The 18,935-nt window shown below is 38.2% G+C and overlaps 1 protein-coding gene across 1 annotated transcript in view; it reads left to right on the forward strand.

The window, feature by feature from the left end:
- lsp1a (lymphocyte specific protein 1 a) overlaps positions 1-18,935 on the forward strand; it is a 67,418-nt gene that overhangs the window by 41,023 nt on the left and 7,460 nt on the right. The window contains exons 3-10 of the mRNA XM_074677719.1: positions 3,832-3,978; positions 12,252-12,597; positions 12,673-12,815; positions 12,900-13,140; positions 13,541-13,675; positions 14,514-14,557; positions 16,509-16,590; positions 18,587-18,724. Coding sequence (XP_074533820.1) covers positions 3,832-3,978; positions 12,252-12,597; positions 12,673-12,815; positions 12,900-13,140; positions 13,541-13,675; positions 14,514-14,557; positions 16,509-16,590; positions 18,587-18,724 — 1,276 coding nt within the window. The remainder of the gene's footprint in view (positions 1-3,831; positions 3,979-12,251; positions 12,598-12,672; positions 12,816-12,899; positions 13,141-13,540; positions 13,676-14,513; positions 14,558-16,508; positions 16,591-18,586; positions 18,725-18,935) is intronic.

Genomic DNA, 18,935 nt, shown 5'->3' on the forward strand with positions numbered 1-18,935 from the left:
TAGTGACCCCGAGGCCAAATGTGAGTTTAGTAACCCGACTCTGACAGCCTCACATGGAGCTTATTGACCTGTTAGGACTCAGAGCAGCTCCACGGAGGCTGAAACAGATTTAACGCCAACAGATGCTCGACACAAAGATACATTTTTGGATTCAAAGTTGACCCAGCAAACTCGACAAGCCAGAATAAAAGGTTTTCTTGCTCCTCTGTGTCGAAATGATTCAGCTGAAGTGGATGAAGTGTTTGATAAGGATGCTTCCTGGATGCCTCTCTTCTGAGCTGTTCTAGACATAAAAACCTAGCAGGAGGTCTCAGTAGACCCACGGCTTACTGGAGGGATTGTATACCCCATCTGGTCTGGAAACCCCAAGGAATCCCTCAGGAGAAGCCGGGAAGTGTTGCTTTGGGGAGGGTCGTCTGGACTTGCTGAGACTGCTGCATCCAGGTCTCAGTTGGATGAATGGAAACAAAATCTGAACCAAGACTTAACAAAGATCTAGAGCAGGGGTCTGCAACCTTTATTTTCATTAGAGCAATTTTGTCTCAGCTCACCTTGATGAAAATCATTTGGGAGCCATAAAATCTACTTTATCTTTTCAATAAAGACAAAAAAAGTGTATAAAACTCTAAACATTGTAAAATTCTATTAAATAAACATCTAAACAAGATATTTTATGTGACGTGTAATTTTTTAACATTTGTGAATATTTTTTTAAGAAAAAATTATAATAAAATTAATTTAACAAATGTGCTAAATGAATTAATTGCAATAAGTTGCCACCTTTTTCAAAAAATGTTGAAGTTTAAAAAAAAAATCAAAAAATAGTTATTCAATAATTTTGCAAAAATTCAAAAACTTTGGGATATGAAAAATGTGCAAAAATGACATACATTTAAACAACAAAGTTATTTCAAAAATGGGTGTGATTTTCAAAAAATTGTAAAAATTTGAAAAAAATAATTTAAATATTTGCAAAAATGTGCAGAAATAAAAAAAACCCCTGATATTTGCAAAAAGAAAAAAAATAATAAATTGTGAAAGCTCAAATTATTTTGAATCCTTGTCTGGATTTATAAAATGTCAAAAGAATAAAAATAAAAAAATTCAAAAAAAAAATTGTAAAAGAAATTTGCAAGATGTGACTCATAATCTGTTCAAAAATTGTTAATGCTGTTTTTATTTTGTGTTTTTGTCTCTAATCATCAATACCCTGTGTTAGAAAAAAAAAATATATATATATATATTTTATTTATCACATTCTTGTTAAGTTACAAGGAGCCACTGCAAAGGAGTCAAAGAGCTGCTTGAGGCTCTGGAGCAGCAGGTTTCAGATCCTTAAGGAAATCACCGCTGAATTTTTAAACCACGGCCCTCATTTAGGACATATTCAGGGCCAAAATGACCAACATGTTTGTAAGGTTTTTGGGATTTCTCAGTAGAGTTCTTCATGAGTGCACCAACAGCCACTTCAAGTTATTCATTCTGTCCCTGACAGAAACAGAATACCATTTTAAGTGTCTGAAAACATTACAGAGAGGAGAAAAATGATTTATTCTGACCACGTCTCTGCTCTCAAAGCCACCATGCGACTCTGACACAGTCATTTTACCCCAGAGAGTACACAAACTACTCCAGTTTTGTGAGGACTTGAAGGTTTTGATAGTTGGGTATGACCTAACTCTACAATACTGCAATAAACAGTCTGGTGTCTTTGTAGACCAAGATATAACAGCACTGACTTCATGCAGAAATTCTGCAGAGGACAAATTCTTGTTGGGTGAAAACTGTTTTCCATGGGGCGCCTACATGAATACCAATATCTTTTTCCATATTTAGCTCTAAAACATCACTATTTATGCAGATTTAAAGATATATTTGTCAGATAATATACACAAAATGCTGGATGTTATGTTATAGTTAAAATACCTCAAGATTTAAAATTCTTAACTAAATATTTTGAAATCTTTGCTCAAGATTAAGAAATCTAAGAGGATTATTTAGCCTTAGCTAAATATGTAGATTTTTTTTGCTTGAGATTAAAAAATCTTGACTTATTATTCAGAAATCTAAATAAATAATTAGAAATCTTTGCTTAAGATGTAGAGATCTTGGCTTCAAATTAAAAAATCTTAGCAAATATTTATAAATCTAACTAAATATTAAAAATGAAAACTAAATTGTGGAGAAACATAGCTAAATATTTAAAACCAGGACGTTTATTTACATCATTCTTTTAATTCATTTAACATTTAGATAAAACAAAAAAGTGATGTTTTAGAGCTAAATGTTGTTTGTAGTTTGGCAACTTGGCAATTGGTGCACCACATGTTTTCCACCAGAAAAGTTTCACAGGACTTTCAGGAGTTCTGCGCTTATTTTGATACCGGTTTGTTAACTGTAAACACAATAACAACGTAAAGAAAGAAAAAAACATTAGAAGAGCTTTTTGTGAAAGAATAGAGGATGATTTTTGGAGCAGAAATAAGTCCCCTTTAGTTCCACTGCCTCAGATATTAAATACGGTAAAGTAATTAATTCAAATTTAATGTCATAAAAAGATGCATTTTCAGCCACGTTTCAACCAAATGACCCTAATGACGAATGGATTTCCCCAAACAGTCGATTATTGTCCCATCAAACAACTCCACTGTGAGCTGTTTGCTGTTTGTAGCTTGGTTTCATGTCACCAAACAAACAAGAAAAATCTGTAACAACACTGAAAGTGATCAGAGAGCAGACTGAAGTCACAGCTTTCGGCCGTTTGAAACACTAAAGCGTGAGCGTTCACGTTCATGGTATCTGAATAAATAAAGATTCACTGTGTTTGTAATAAACGCTGACACATGAGGGGAACAGCGTGTGTGTTTATCGGGCGCGTAAACACACAGCGTTGTTCTTCATCTGAGGCCTGACAGATGTTCCTCTAACAGAGACTTTGTTAAGAAAAGGAGGAGGCCGCGGAGACGGCGATGAGTCAGGAGTGTGTGTGAGGGAGTGTGTGTGTGATACGGGACGAATGGTTCTCATTTGATTTTATTGTTTCCCAACCACCAGAGATGAGAGACCTAATCTTTGAAGAGGAGCAGCTCAGAAAACAACCTTTTACAGTTTCACTCAAGAATGGAGAGATTAACTTTGGTCTTTTTCAGACTTTTAGGGGATTTACTTTCTATTTAAGCCCCCATGGCTCAATAACAGCTGAAGACAAACCAGAGAGTGGGGATGACATGCTGCAAGAGATCATCAAACCAGCAGACCTCAGTTCATGGGGCACATGCTCAAACCACTTGGCTAACCAGAGCCCTCTGAGTTTGCGGTCATAGACGGTTTGATTTAGAGCGCCAGTTTCCCAAAACTCAACATTCCTGTTGCCATTGCAAACAAATTATTCAACAGTAATCCAATCCATGAATATGTGTTTATATTTCTGCAGTTCCTTCTTTACAAACTCAGAACATGAACTGGTAAACTCTGAGGTGACACTGCCCTAGCAGAGAGGCTACAGATGTTAATAAATCTATCTTAAAATCCTGATCTCTCTTAGCCTCACCTCTCACTTTTTGACCTCTGCGACCGTAAAACGGGGCCGTAATTTACAAACTTAACACCAAGCTGTGTTGACGATGGCTTGAAACTAAACGTTGAGACCATAAACTCATTAAAGCAGAGTTCACTAAGGGAATAAATCAACTAAGAACAGGACTCATTATGTCAGACTTCTATTTCTTTACGATTGAAGTCGCCCCCTACTGGCTATCAGACGGTATTGAGATCTACAGCTCTGCAAAACAAAGTGATAATTTTAATGACTTTCCCTGTCTGTTTCTTCAGGCTGACGGCTCAAAGGAGCGTCGAGGACGCCGAGGAGGTCGAAAGAGAGCGTCGCCGAAGAGCTCGTGAGGCAACACGCTGGACAAATGGCGACTCGCTGCCCGGAGAGTCATCGCCGGAGCACGAGACGCCCGGAGAGGAGAGTGTGTAAGTAAAGACACAAAAAACAGTTCACAATTCACAGATAACCAATTTTCAGTTTTACAGCGACAGATTAAAAATTTAATTGACACATTTTTAAGTGGCAAAACTGATGGTATTTGAATACGGGAGAATGATTTGACAACACATTACCTGCTTAAAGGTATATTAAAGGGGCTGTGTGATCTTTAAAAGTCTCCCTTCTAGATTTATACCTGATCTCAATCCACACTTTAAAATGAGATTATCAGTGGCAATATTGCTGGTTTCAGGTTATTTAAATTGCTACTCCTAGCTTCTCTGCTAAAAACAATTTCTGTGATTAATTTTGTAGTGATGGTGGACACTGGAGCCTAACTGTCAAACAGAAAAGGGACAAAAGAGCAGAAGAAAGATAAACAGGATCATGATAGAGCCCAAGCTAATAGCTAATTAGCCTTTAGCATGGGCTGTACCACTCTCAAACACAGGAGCTAAACTGATTGTGCTAATGTTCATTCCAACCCACAGTCAGCAGTTATTCTGCAGTGGTCTGTTCAAACTTGAGAGTCTATCAATAAAATGAAGAGTGAGGTTACGTTAGCTCTGATTGGTAGATGACTGGCAGGACATAACCAGGATTCACTAACGTTACACATTACAGACATGTCTTAGAGCACCGGGCTGCTAGCTGCGCTAATATAAACGGCTACTAAACTACTTACAAACTGACAGTGTTTACTTGTTGTCACGTTAGCCCACAGATACGTGGAGCAAAAAGTTGTCTTGGACAAAGAAAATTTGTTTTGATCTGATCTCCATTTAATTCCAAAACAAACATACGCCCTGCTAAAAGTAATTTACGACAGTGTGCGGAGACTCCGGGCCACAAGGTGGCGAAAGAGTGTAATCAAAACAGATCCTCCCCATAGCATCTTTAACATAAAATAATGAAAAATGTAACTACAATTAAAACTCACAGTTATGCTGGGGTTTTAAGAAAAGAAAGTCAAATGGAAGCAAAAAAAAACGACATCATGTCAGGAAAACCAAGCGTTGTTTGAATTTCCCTTTTGACTAAAGCAAAATTGTCAAAACATTCATTTTTACATCATACATCTGTTATTTTGCAAACTTAAGAGCTGTAACTTCAAGAAAGTCACAAGGGAATCTGTCTTTTTTAGCCCCATTCTGGTGAAATAAGCTGAAGTGAAGTCTCTGTGTAACTTACTGTTTACAGTGAAACTGGGACTCACCAGAAACAGACTAGTGATACTCGGCTTAAACAGAGCGCCTGTAGTTGATGTTTCTCAGAGATATTGTGGAATATTTATGCAAAGAAGAAGAAAACCTTTCTTGTCATATTTTTTTGTTCTTTACTTTCCCGTCAGGTTGAATTTTGTTGAATTTCTTCCAATGACAGGATATTGATTTTATTTTGACTTAAAAAAAAACATGCAACAACTTTGTGTATTGCTAAAGATCTTTAAAACTTTATTTATTTATTTATTTATTTATTTATTTATTTATTTATTCCTTTATGTATTCCTTTATGTATTCTATTATTTTTTAATTTTTTTTTATTTATTCTTTATTTATCTATTATTTATTCATCATTTATTTATTTTATTTATTCTTTTATTAATTAATTAATTTATTTATCTTTTTATTTATTCTTTTTTGTCAATACCTAAAATCTAGAAATATTTATAAATAGGTATCTAAAAGTTGGATCATCACATTTATTCTGGTCCTCTCTGATCCCTAAACTTATACTGAAGTCGTTGAATTTTTTTTTCATCTTTAAAATTTTGCACCTTTTGGTCAATACTTTGTAAATTCCTGCAGCTACCTTAGGGATATGTAAGTGCTCTGAAACCTGTGTTTGTCTGAAATGCTTCCCACCATCAGATTCCTCATAATTTGTAAACTATTTGGCACCAACCTAACTGTGGTCTGTTATTAATAGTGTTTAAAGCCTGAAACAGTCCTGCACAAGATGAAGTAAATACGACATCAAATAGTCGTTGAATTCCTGGTGGATGTAATCATGGGAAACCAGGAAGTTATTAATTGCAGAACATTATTCACTCCTTTCCCTCATGTGTAATAACTTCCTGTGAGAGCTGCTGACTGCGTGAGTGTTTTTTTTTCTGGTCTGGTGATGAGTGGGACTTTAAAGAGTGTGTCGTCATGTTTCCCAGCTGTGGAGGTCGACTCTCCCCCTCCTTCTCCCAGCTCTCGCTGGTTTACAGGTTTCATGCGTGACCGGTTACACGACACAAATGTTTCCACAGGGAAAAGCTACAAATAACATCTTCCCTCCCATGGTGGTGGTGGTGGTGGTGATGGTGGTGGTGATGTGAAGATGAACACACAGCTGCCTTCTCATTACACAACCTCCTAAGAATGTTTACTACAAGGCGTCTTCAGGGTAAACCACCACCATGTCCAAGCTTGTGTTTCAGCTGCTGACTTTTAATTTACCAGGACCAAATTATAGCTCGCACCTCGAACACCTTCTCCACCGTCACAACTCAGCTGCAGCAGCCCCACATGCAGCTCCTCTGCAGCCTGTAATTTAGAAGCTCCAGTAAAAGAAGCAGCGATGATGTAATGATGTTTTTTTTTTTAAAGTTTGTAGCACAAGTTCCCTTTCTCTACAAGGGTCAAAGGTCAAATACTGGTAAATTTCTGATCCACAAAAGTTTGTTTTAGTCTCAAGCAGCATCTTCTGGGGCTTACCCAATCAGGGGCCCTTGCCACTTCCAATATGGCCACGACAGCCGATATGCTTCAAAAATCCCTTTCAGAAACAGACGGGTGACGACAAGGAGACTACGTCCATTAATTATACGGGCTTTCACGTATTTAACTGTAAAATATCGTAACTTATATTACTGTACCATGCAATTCTGTGCCACAACAGATCATATCGTATTGTGTTGTGTGTGGTACAGTACCGTATGGTGTCATGTAGCATACTGTTGCCAAACATACTTTAATGCAGTGTAGCATATCCAACTGCATCATGTTTTATTGTATTGTAACATATTGAATATCACATTCTACCATGTCATCAAAAAATTGTTAATATAATGAAAGTTAACATAATGTAATGTTACAGGACGTGAATGTTATATTGCGTGTAATGTAATGTAATTTAATGTATTCAAACGTAATATATCACAACCTAATGTCACAAAATGTTGCATACATAGACTGTATAACTAATGTGTGTTTTCTTTTTAGAGTCTAATCACTTCTTGACTCTATCTCCTGACATATTTTACAATCCCCCTAAAAAGTGCACAAGAACAACAGCTGTCAATCCTCGTTAAACGTGACGTAAAACCTCATTTTTAACCTTTTACAACTAGTGAAAATGAAACTTTTCAGAAAAAAAGAGGACTTGAATACAAGGCAGCTCAATAATATATTTAAATCACCACAACAATCGGACATGAGAAACATTTTTAGGAGGAGTATTAATTATTTGAAGTTTGACCACAGCCCATCTGAAATGACTGGAGAGACAGATTTTTTGACCTATGCTGCAGCCAGCCACCAGGGGGAGCAGTTTTTGTGGCAACCTCACTTCAAGCCAAGCAAAATGACGTCCATTTTTTTTTTCAGTCTATGGTTGTCGCCCGTCTGTTTCTGAAAAGGATTTTTGAAGCATATCAGCTGACACGGCTATATCAGAAGTGATAAAGGCTTCATGTCTTGTTAGTCATGTGAGCTGATTGGGCAAACTCGTGATCTAAATATCCTTTAAACTGTTGTGTTAGAAAAAAAAATCACCCCCCGTACAGTGTGTGCTGATAGTGAAATTAGCGATTCAGACAGGAGATGTTTTTTGAACCAGGCTGTAAACAGGTGAATTTCTGCTTGAAAACAACTTTTTTTTTTAGCTTAAAGTATAATGTCATGTTGCATGATGTGATGTAACATAAAAGTAACATGCTGTAAGAAAACCTAAGGTGAAAATAATGTATCATAACATGATGTAATGCTACATACCATACTGTAATATAGCTCAATGTTAAAGAGTGTAATTAAATATCATATAACATAATGAAATGTAAACAATCAGCAACCCAAACCTGCTCAATTTCCACTATGGCCGCAGTCGATGATTTGCTTCAAAACTCTGTTTAAGAAACCAATGGGTGACATCACAGAGACTATGTCCATTGTCATTTAATGTTATGTTATGTGACGTAATATGTCGTACTGTTACACAACAAAAAACGTCTTAATTAGTACAAACACCTGAGTACTTAGAAGGTCTTGTTTTGACAGAAATCAGATTTAAACCCCCTGCTTAGATTAAGTTTTGAAAAGGGTTGTTCAAAAGACAAACACATAAAGTTTAGTATAAAAAAAGGTGAAAGAAAAAAAAAAGTCATAAGCCCATGACTTAAACCAGACAGGTGGAGGTGTGTCTGTGTGTCCTAACAGATGTTTCTCATCAACATGTCGAAACCTCGTCTGACTCACTCCTGGCAGGAAACCTGTGCAGGTGTCAACTTTACACACAAACAGAAACATGGCTGCTGGTAAAAGCTAATCAGCTGTCGTGAGGTCATTCACAGACTCCCATCATGCAGTGGGGGCTCCTTGGGCTGGTCCGAGCTGGGGCTCTTAATCATGTGGGGAATGTGGAGTGAATTCCTTTCTGCCAGCTCCTGGGAACACAACACGCTCTTTGATTTCTTTAATTCAGCGACAGGAACGTACAAGTTTAAAATCAACAAGATGCTTATCTGACGAAAACCTGATGCTTACCTGATGTTGTGGATTTACTCAGGAAACCATGCGAGAAAAAACCTCCAACAAACTCCAAATATTAACATGTGTTTGCTCTGTCCATGTCCTGGTTTACAGGTTATTATTTCAGCCGTGTCCGAGGATAATCAGACGTTTGTCAGCTGAAATTTTTCTGCTAATGACTTTGTGATGAATGAAGCTAATCAGAGAGGAAATGTTCTCGATTTAATCTACTCCTATTTGAACTCAGCACATTAATATTTATCAGATGTGTAACCAGGAGACAGAGTAAAAGACGACCTGATAATTAGATTCTGTTGCGGGAGGAACCAAATATTATTTTCCCATCATGCCTTGTTTTCAGTATCCTCGTCCCATCGCTGAGCACCACCCGGCAGCCGCCCTGAGCCTCTGTTTACTAAAACACTCCAAGTCTTGTTAATAAAATCCCTTAATTCCTTTTGATGGACTGAAACTGAGCTCCGAGAAACCAACCAACACTTCTGAGGTGACTCAGCTTAGGACTAATGACCGTTTCCAAAAATCCTCCCACGAATCACACCGACCGGTAAAACCTCCACCAAGGAGATGATTTCAGAGCAGAGAGTCCTGGTCTTCTCTGAGCCAGTTAGACGTTTTTTTTTTCTGTTAACACTAGAGGGCGCGATGACTTTCACTAAAACTTGTTTTGACACCATATTATGATCAACACTCTTTTCGTACATGTTGAGTCTGGGTCAGATTTGTGGCCAATTTTCACAAATTTGAGGGCTAACCAGAACTACATGATTTTGATGGATTTTTTTTTTTTTTTAACTTATTGGGGTCTCTTCAAGTTGTGAACAAAAAGAAACATCTGGTTTAGAAAAATACGGCCTCTGCGAAAGTGCTGAAAGTTGCTGTTTATCGAAGGTTCTGCCATAGACTGTGAAAAAAAAAAAAAGGATGTCATCTTAAGTAAGGTCGCCATAAAGACTGCTCCCCCTGGTGGCTGGCTGCCGTATAGGTCAAAAAATCCGTCTCCCCAGTCACTCCAGATGGGCTGTGGTCAAACTTTAAAAAATTAGTACACCCTGTAGAAATGTGTCTCACGTCCGATTGTTGTGGTGACTTGCAGATATTATTTGGCTGTCTTGTATTCAAGTCCTCTTTTTTCTGAAAAGTTTCATTTTCATCAGTAATTTAGAGGTTAAAAACAAGGCTTTATGTAATGTTTAACGATGATTGACAGCTGCCGTTTTTGTGTAGTTAGAGCCAAGAAGAGATTAGACTCTCGAAAGAAAAAAATATATATTGTTTTTGTCACCCGGCTCCACTCAGGCGGTGCCTGTGACTGGGGAATTTTGGCTTCAAAACTGTCCAATGGTAATTGGGGGAGCCATGCTGTCCACTCTATATACAGCCATTGGGATCCGCTTAAGGCCGGCTGCGGAAAGACTAGTTCAAAAAACATTTTGGGTCTGAAACTCTGATTTCACTATGGCACACGCTGTTCGAGGGATGAATCTTTTTCTAACCCTGCAGTTTAAAAGATATTAATAATGTATGATTATCCACCATAGACTGTATATAGAGTGGACAGAGTGACTCCGCTGTTTACCATTGTACAGTTTTGAAGCCGAAATTCCCCCATCACAGGAGCAGCCATTGTAGCAGTTGTGCAGCCAGAGTCTGCTCAGTAGCGACTGTGAGGGATTCTGGGAGAATCTGGGTGGAGCCGGGTGACAAAAATAATAATTATGTTTTTCTTTCGAAAGTCTAATCTCTTCTTGACTCTACCTCCTGACATATTTTACAATCCCCGGAAAAATACACCAGAACAGAAGCTGTCAATCAGAAGCTATCAATCATCGTTAAACGTTACGTAAAACCTTGTTTTTAACCTCTTATAACTAATGAAAACAAAACTTTTCAGAAAAAAATAGGACTTGAATACAAGGCAGCCAAATGATATCTTCAAATCATCACAACAATCTTACATGAGAAACATTTCTGAGAGGTGTATTAATTTTTTAAAGTTTGACCACAGCCCATCTGGAATGACTGGGGAGACTGATTTTTTGACCTATACTTCAGCCAGCCACCAGGGGGATCAAGTTTTTGTTGCAACCTCACTTCGTGTGGAGCAAGATTACGTCCATTTTTTTTACAGTCTCTGTAATACATCAGAGACATGCCTCAGCTCATGCGACTGACAGGCGCCCTTTAGCTGTTAGAAAGGAAACTCAGAGCCCGCGTCATGTCCAATATGGCCGCATCCAACAACTGTCTTCATTTCACTGTTTCAGCAACAGATGGGTGATGTCACAGAGTCTATGGGGACACATATTTTATACAGTCTATAGGTCTGTACTAAATTTGAGGTGGATCCAGTTAAAGATGTAAAAAAAATACTGATATGGCAATATATTGTAAACCTGCTGCATACCAAATTGCCCTTCAAGGGACAAACTAATAAAATGAATAAATAAATGAATAAATGAATGAACATATTGCGATAATTTGACCTGTGATAAAATATACATTTTTCAACTCTTAATATTTTTGTCAAAATAAAAATTTATATTTTAGGTGAGCTGGAAGTACAATACACCTTTGGCACCCCCACTGTGGTAGATGGAGAGGTACTCCGCTTTATTTTGTCCTTAAACTGTATATTAAATATAATCTCAAAGTTTATTCAAAAATTTTATTCCTAAACTTGATGATGTGGGTTTTGATGCTGTATACATTAATGTTTTCTCTCTATTCTTGGGTCAGGTAATGTCAAACTTTCTCAGGTTTAATTTTTTCAGTGTAGCAGACTGATAGAATAATAGTCATAGTCACGTTTTGTGCAATATCAGATTTTTTATGAGTACCATTGGTTACAACAAGTGACTTTCATCAGTTTCACCAACTGACCACATCTTTCAACTAATCATTTTTTGCAGCATTAGTTTAATGTGTCAGTAGTTTAAGTGACAAACTTGATGCACTTTCTGTTATTAAGTTAATGTATAAAACACTGCATATGACCCTGGGAAATGTACAAAAATACACTAAATTTGACAACTTTGACCCAATATGGCAACTTTCCTGTTTGAGTTAGAGATTGACTCCAAGAGACTTTTTTGTAAGTCTCATCGAGCCACATATACCTGCCAATTTTCATTCATATAGGTGAAAATAATATATGTAAGGACGCATTTAAGTCTCTTAATGGGGTGTTATTGAATAGTTTCAGCACTGATGTAAATGGGACCATTATTATTGAATGGAGTTTTTTTTATCTGTCTTGATGTGAGTAAAAATTTTCTGGTTGTCAATGCGGACAAAGTCATCTGTCTTTGGTTTACATCAACTATTCCAGCGTCGCTTTTGGGAAGTTGTCGTCTTGTCCATCTTTTCTGTGTTTGTCAGACATGAACACAGTTTGATTTTTTTCCTGTTTCAGTCTTTTCTTTGTGTTTTATTTGTATGATTGTTTTCAAATCCTCTTTTTGATCTGAAAGTCTGACTTAAACACTCCTCCATCTTGTTTTCAGATACGACGGCGGCCTGAAGCCGAGCAGCTCGCCGTCTCTGGAGGAGGATGAAGGCTTCAGCGACTGGACTCAACGCAGGGAGAAACGGAGGCAGCAACGCCTGCAGGAGCTCAGCCAAGGAGGCGAGGAGGAGGAGGAGGAGGTCATGTTGAACAAAACTGTGCCCGTGAAAGCCTCCATCACATCAACCAGCCCAGTCCAGAGACAGGAGCAGGAGGAGGCGGAGAGGAGCAGGATGGAGATGGAGAGGAGGAAGGAACGTGAGGAGGCAGCGAGGAGGGAGAAAGAGAGGCAGGCGGAGGAGGAGAAGAGGAAGAAGGAGGAGGGTCAAAGACCAAATACAGAGGTAAGAAACCAGGTTTTAGCACGGACAAGTCTTTCTCAACAAGTTCTTCCTCCTCATCATGTCGAACTCTTTCAGGTGGAGAAAAGGAAAGAAGTGAAAATCTCCTACACGTCCAAAGTTTTCCTCCAACAGGAGCCGAAACACGCCAACACCAACGGGAGAGCGACCAACGAGGAAGTGATGTCACACATGAGGACCAAGACGAAATGGACCAACAGGTGCAGCATGTGTTAGCATGACGTGGGTTTGAGCTGCTGCAGACTCACATTACGATCTTTAACCTCACTGTCGTATCCGTGCAGCAGAAACATGGAGCCGGAGGAGTCGGAGGCCATCCTGGAGACGGAGCAGCGCCTGGAGAAGATCCGGCAGAGCCTCCAGCAGAAGGAGAGCCAGGAGCTGGAGCAGCTGAAGCACCGACAGGTGGAGGCCGAGCAGGAGCTGGAGGAGCTGAAGAAGAGGAGGGAGGAGCGGCGTCACGTGCGGGCGGAAGAGGAGCGACGGAGGCAGGAGGAAGAGCAGCAACGCCTGGCCAAAGAAGAGGTAGTGAAGACTTTGGAGAAGTTTAAAGAGGGGGTATAATGCGAGAATTTCTGAAATAATAAGATCATTTCTTTAAGATTTTCTCACTCTTTCATGACCAGATTTTAAGGGATGGGCCTCAAACACTAAGTTTAGCTCATGGCTCCATTCCAGACCGGCCTCCAGCTGACTAACCAATCAGAGTGAAGGCGGTTTGGAGAGTAGGGAGCCTTAAAGAGACAACAGCGGATAAATAAGGGTTTTCTAAAACACCAGTTTAAGAAAAATAGGGTTTTCATGAGCTAAAGACCACTATGAGGGCACCGGAGGGTCAAAATAAAGTATTTTAAAAAAGCACAATACCCCCTCTTTAAAGTAGATTTATTTTCAGATTTTAAACTGAGTATTTGGCTTAATCCAGGAGGAGAGACGGCAAATGAAGGAGGACATCGAAAGGAGGAGGATGGAGGCAGCAGAGAGGATGAAGAGTCTGAGTACGTCCAGTGATGGAGACGAGATGTTCAGTCCATTCAGCCCCAAAGCTCCAACACACAAGGTACAGACTCCCTCAGACCCGGACCACTTGTTAAGATCCATTACATGACCTTTACACCACTGTGATAAACTCATCTGTGGATATGATGTGTTATCTTCACAGCTGATGGGTTCAGACTGAGCCTGTAAGTTGCATGTGTGTGTGTGTAAATGTGTGTATTTTCAGAGTGAGTGTGTAGGAGTCAGCACTTCAGATTTACTGCAAAAGATCCTGACTTCAGCTCCTGCAGAAGATGTTTTTAATCTGCTGCCACAGAGATAAAAGGGTTAAAATCTCTCTGGGTTTTAAAGCTGCCGTATTCAAACACGTTTTGATTCATTGATGTTTGACGTGCATGACACTGCATGTGTGTTCTGCACCTGTGCACCTCCTGGTTTTGCTCTTTCCTGACGGCATAACTGTATCACAAGTTTGAGTCATACCTGAAAGTTAAACTAAGGAGAGATATTAAGCAATGATTTCAAACACTTGATGAAATGATGTCAACAGAGAAATATCTCAGCTCTGACATTTGCTCCAAGTGTGTCTTCGATGCTTTTTGTTGCATGTTTAAAGTCCTGTTGGTTTAATAACTTAAAAAATAAGTTGTGAAAAATTTTATCCCGTCAAGTGTTTTCTGATAGTGGAATGAACTATTCAGACTTCAATAGTTTTCTGAAACAGGCTGTAAACATGTTTATTTTTACCGTAAAAATCAGCTTTTCTGAATGGGTGTGTTTGTAGTTTCTGCAGCCAGCCTCTAGTGGATACTTTATGAACTGCAGTTTTCAGGCTTTATTATTTTTTTTACTTTAAACTTCCTCGAAATCACCAAAGTTATCTAATTTTTCTCTTTCAGATCACAGAAAGAACAGAGTCTCTGAACCGCTCGCTGAAGAAAAGGTAAATACAACATAAAAGAACAAAGTTTAAATTTTTTTTTTTTTTCGTGGGTGTTTCTGTAAGAAACTCTGACAAAGGATGAGGGCTCTATTAAGGAAGAGAAATTTGAAATTTCACAATAAAAACACATTGTTTTATGATTTTAAAGTAAGTAAAAAAAGTTAAAAAAAACAACAAGTTAACTAGACAGTCAACGGGTAATATGTATCAACATGAAAATGTAAAATTTCAAAGGAATAAAGTTGAGACACTATAAGGAAAAAATATGGGATTTTATATGACAAAGTTGTAAGAGTGATATATCCAAGTTTATTTGACAGGCATAGAGATATATCAATTATAATAATAATAATAATAGTAATAATAAATAATAAAGACTTTGAATTTACTTGAAAGTATGGAACCCCAAAGATGTATAATTAAATGAATAAAAACAGCATTTTGAAATAATGCCATTTTGATAAATAGCTGACAAATATGTAATAATTAAAATAATAATGTAATAATTTCATATTTTTTTAAGTAATGACATTTTGATCATTTTCCAAGCTTTTATAAAAATAAAAAAAAACTTTTACAAAGTCCATTTATTTTTCACAATGTTCTTTCCCACAATGGCCTTTTATTTCATAATGTCGTTTTTAATTTAATTAACAGACCAAGTCATTCTGGTGAAAAATGACTGTATGAAATTGTTAAAATTATCTTTATGAATGATTTAATTATAATTATTTGATATATAAGAATAATTAAACACATTTCATAATGAATTTGCCTTATTTCACAATTTAATGACCATATTACTTGTTTGTCAGTTATTAATCAAAATGGTATTTATTTTAAAATGCTGTTTTTGTTTATTTTCTAATTGTAAATCTTTTGCGCTTCCATAGAAAATAAAGTATAGTTTTTTTTTCTTTTTTTAAATAAAATGTCATTTTATAAGGAAAAAAACTCCCAATGGAGAAATTCTTGTAGATTTACTCTAATTAACACAGTTTTTTTATTATGACCACAAAGGAAAGTTAAGAAGGGAAGTCATTAATTGTCCTGTTGTGACTATAAAGTTGTGTGTTCATGAAAATAATGTTGTAGAAAGACGAGATCAGAGCTGAAATATTTTATGAATAAAGTCATAAATCACAAAAATGAAAATGCAAATTTATAAATAAACTTTGTTGCAATTGTATGAGAGTTTAGTCTGAAGAGCACAAAAAATACAAAAACAGTGTATCAACTGTGGAAATAAAGTTGCATACTGTTTTTTTTTGTAAAAACTTAGGCAGAAAAAGTAAAAAAAAATGGAAATCAAGTAGATAATTTTTCATCAAATACTTTCTGAGTTTCTTGTATTTTTCCTTCTTTAATGTGACCTTTGCTCGTCACATCAGGAACTTCTGCTTTGTGTAGATGTTGGTGGCGTTTGGTTTGAAACTTGATCGAGCATCAAACTTTATTCCACCTTAAGTTAACTGTAAACAGGTCGTCTGGTTTCTGCCTGCAGCTCGATGTTCCTCACAGTCCATTTATCCTGAAGGTAAACACTGATGAAGAGGGTCAAAGGTCGCCTCTCCTCCTCAGCTGTGATTTACGTCCTGGGTTTAACTGCGTCCAGATGCAGGCCGCTGTCTTTGCTCTGTTTCTAGTTTGAGACAACAGTACCAGGAGCAGAGACAGCGCTGAGGGGGCTGTGACATCAGGGGGGGGGGTCATGACCCTTTGTTACAGCCTTTTGAGTAATACAGTTTTAAATCATAGTGTTATTCTCATATAATGAACAGAACTGACGACAACAAGAAGTGCAAAAACTGACGAAAACAGTCTAAAAATGTAGATTTGCCCCTGAAATGACGAGCTAAATGAGGGATAAAAAAAAGTCTAATTTCTCTTCTGTGACTTCTCTGGGTTTCTGATATCTAACATGTTGTGCTTCTTCTTTTATGTGAACCAGTAACAGTTTCAAGAAGACGCAGCCTCTGGTTCTGCTTCCCAAGATCGATGATAAGATGGAGCAGTACGCACACGCCGTGGAGGTCAGCTCACACTCACACTCACAACAACACCAAAAACAAAACTTAAAGCAGGAAAAAATGTGTTTAAAGCAAGAGAAAGGGAATGATGCAATTCAAACAAAATTCCTACCAGACATTGGTATTAACTCAAATAATCTACACATGAAAAGAAATCACAACGTTCAGGTCCATAAATAATGATTATGGTGAATTAAGTACGATAACACAGGAAAAAAGTATTGAACACACCATGGAAAGGCTGAATACTTTGGCAAGGAAATGCACCATACCACCTGAAATCTGTCAGTAATTATTACTTGAACTTCCAATTAGTGCAAACCAACATCAGCTGGGCTAAAGCAAATTGATGGTCCTATAAAAAAGGTTGTTTTTTCACCAAGCAGTTAAATACCACACACCTCATGATGGGTAAAGGCAAAGAGCTCTCTGAAGACATTCACAACCTGATTGTTGCTCAGCATCAGAATGGAACTGGTTACAGACTTATATCAAAGCACCTGAATATTCCAGTCAGCACCGTTGGGGCCATTATTCACAAGTGGAAGAAGCACCACCTTACCATCAACAGGCCACGCACAGGAGCTCCTTGAAGATTTCTGACTAGGGAGTCAGAAAGATAGTCAGAAGAGTACTCAACCAGCCAAGGACCACCCTGAAAATGCTTTCAGGAAGACTTGGAGGCAGCAGGTACAATTGTTACAGAGAAAACAATTGGCAATGCACTCCAACGCCATGGCCTCTATGGACACTCAGCCCACAAGACTCCATTCCTCAAGAAAAGGCATGTTGAAGCTGGTTTAAAGTTTGCTAAACAGCATCTTGACAAGCCTGTAGAATACTGGGAGAATGTTGTCTGGTCAGATGAGACCAAAACTGAACTTTTGGGCAGTCATACTACGTACCATGTTTGGAGGAGAAATGGCTCTGCACATCAGCCAAAAAACACTACACCAACAGTGAAGTTTGGAGGTGGAAGCATCATGGCATGGGGTTGTTTCTCATCTCATGGTGTTGGCAAACTTCATATAACTGACGGAGCAATGAATGGAGCCATGTATGGGGAAATTCTTGATCTGAATCTGCTGCCATCCACCAGAATGATGAAGATGAGACGTGGCTGGACCTTCCAGCAGGACAACCATCCAAAGCACACGGCAAAGTTGACTCTCAAATGGTTTCAAAAAAAGAAAATCAATCTGTTAGAATGGCCTAGTCAATCACCTGACTTAAATCCAATTGAACATTTGTGGAAAGAACTAAAGAAAAGGGTTCACCAGAGGGCACCAAAGAATATTCCAGATTTAATTTCACATAATCATTATTTATGGACCTGAACGTTGTGATTTCTTTTCATGTGTGGATTATTTGAGTTAATACCAATGTCTGGTAGAAATTTCGTTTAAATTGCATCTTTGGAAATAAATGTGATGAGAAAAAAGTTGACACGTTCAATACTTATTTCCCCCACTGTATGTGATAGACGTTATGTTTAATATTTTACTCTTTTTAGCTTTTTTCTAAAACTGACTCAACATCGCAGATTTCCACATGCTTGAACTTTTGGACCCTCATTGTTTCAAATCAGAGCAGCTCTGACCCGTTTTGTGCTGCGTCCACAAATCTGCGCAGCACCTGGGCAACGACAGCGCGGCACAGGGAGCCCGACAGATATATGAGGGGACGTTTGGAGCTCTTTATTTTTATCTTTCCGCTCCCTGTTTTCACTCCTCTCCTCAGGCGGTTCCCAGGCTGATTAACAGCTCGCTCAGTGACCCGAGGTTAACACAAAGACTCATATTTCTTCATCGGGTTTGAAACAATGTGCAATTACAGACGGGAAGGAGAAATACTACTCATTTAATCATGATGTGTATTCTTAGAGTTAGCAACTTGTATTGTGCACCAATTCTGATTAAAAACTGATACATAATCATCATAAATAGTTTTCATGTTCCAACATTTATTCTGTTTGACCTCCTGTCCTTGTGTTCTGCAGAACTCCCAGGAGCCCCGGACAGTGAAGGCATCACTGAGCGACCTGCCCAGCTCACCTGAGGTCGTGGCCTCCAAGAAAAACCTGTTTGAGGGCGGAGAGGCCTGGAGCCAGAGCCCCAGCAGGGGGGCAAGCTGTAAGGTGAGGGAATCAGGAAGACAAAGTGTCTAATGATCGAGTAACCCTTTAAAAAAGAATGAAAACGAGGCAGAGTCCAAAGAAAAATGTGTCTAAATAAAAAAAATGAAGTGAATACTCATTCTGATTCAAAAGTAGCTCAAGATCTTCATGAGATTTTAACTAGAATTACTTAAATGATGAGGTTAAAGAGGCGGGACCTCAAACACCAAGG

This window comes from Halichoeres trimaculatus, unplaced genomic scaffold (genome assembly GCF_033239565.1).
Source record: "Halichoeres trimaculatus isolate MK-OKI-2021-1 unplaced genomic scaffold, fHalTri1.1 fHalTri1_scaffold_10, whole genome shotgun sequence".
NCBI lineage: Eukaryota > Metazoa > Chordata > Actinopteri > Labriformes > Labridae > Halichoeres > Halichoeres trimaculatus.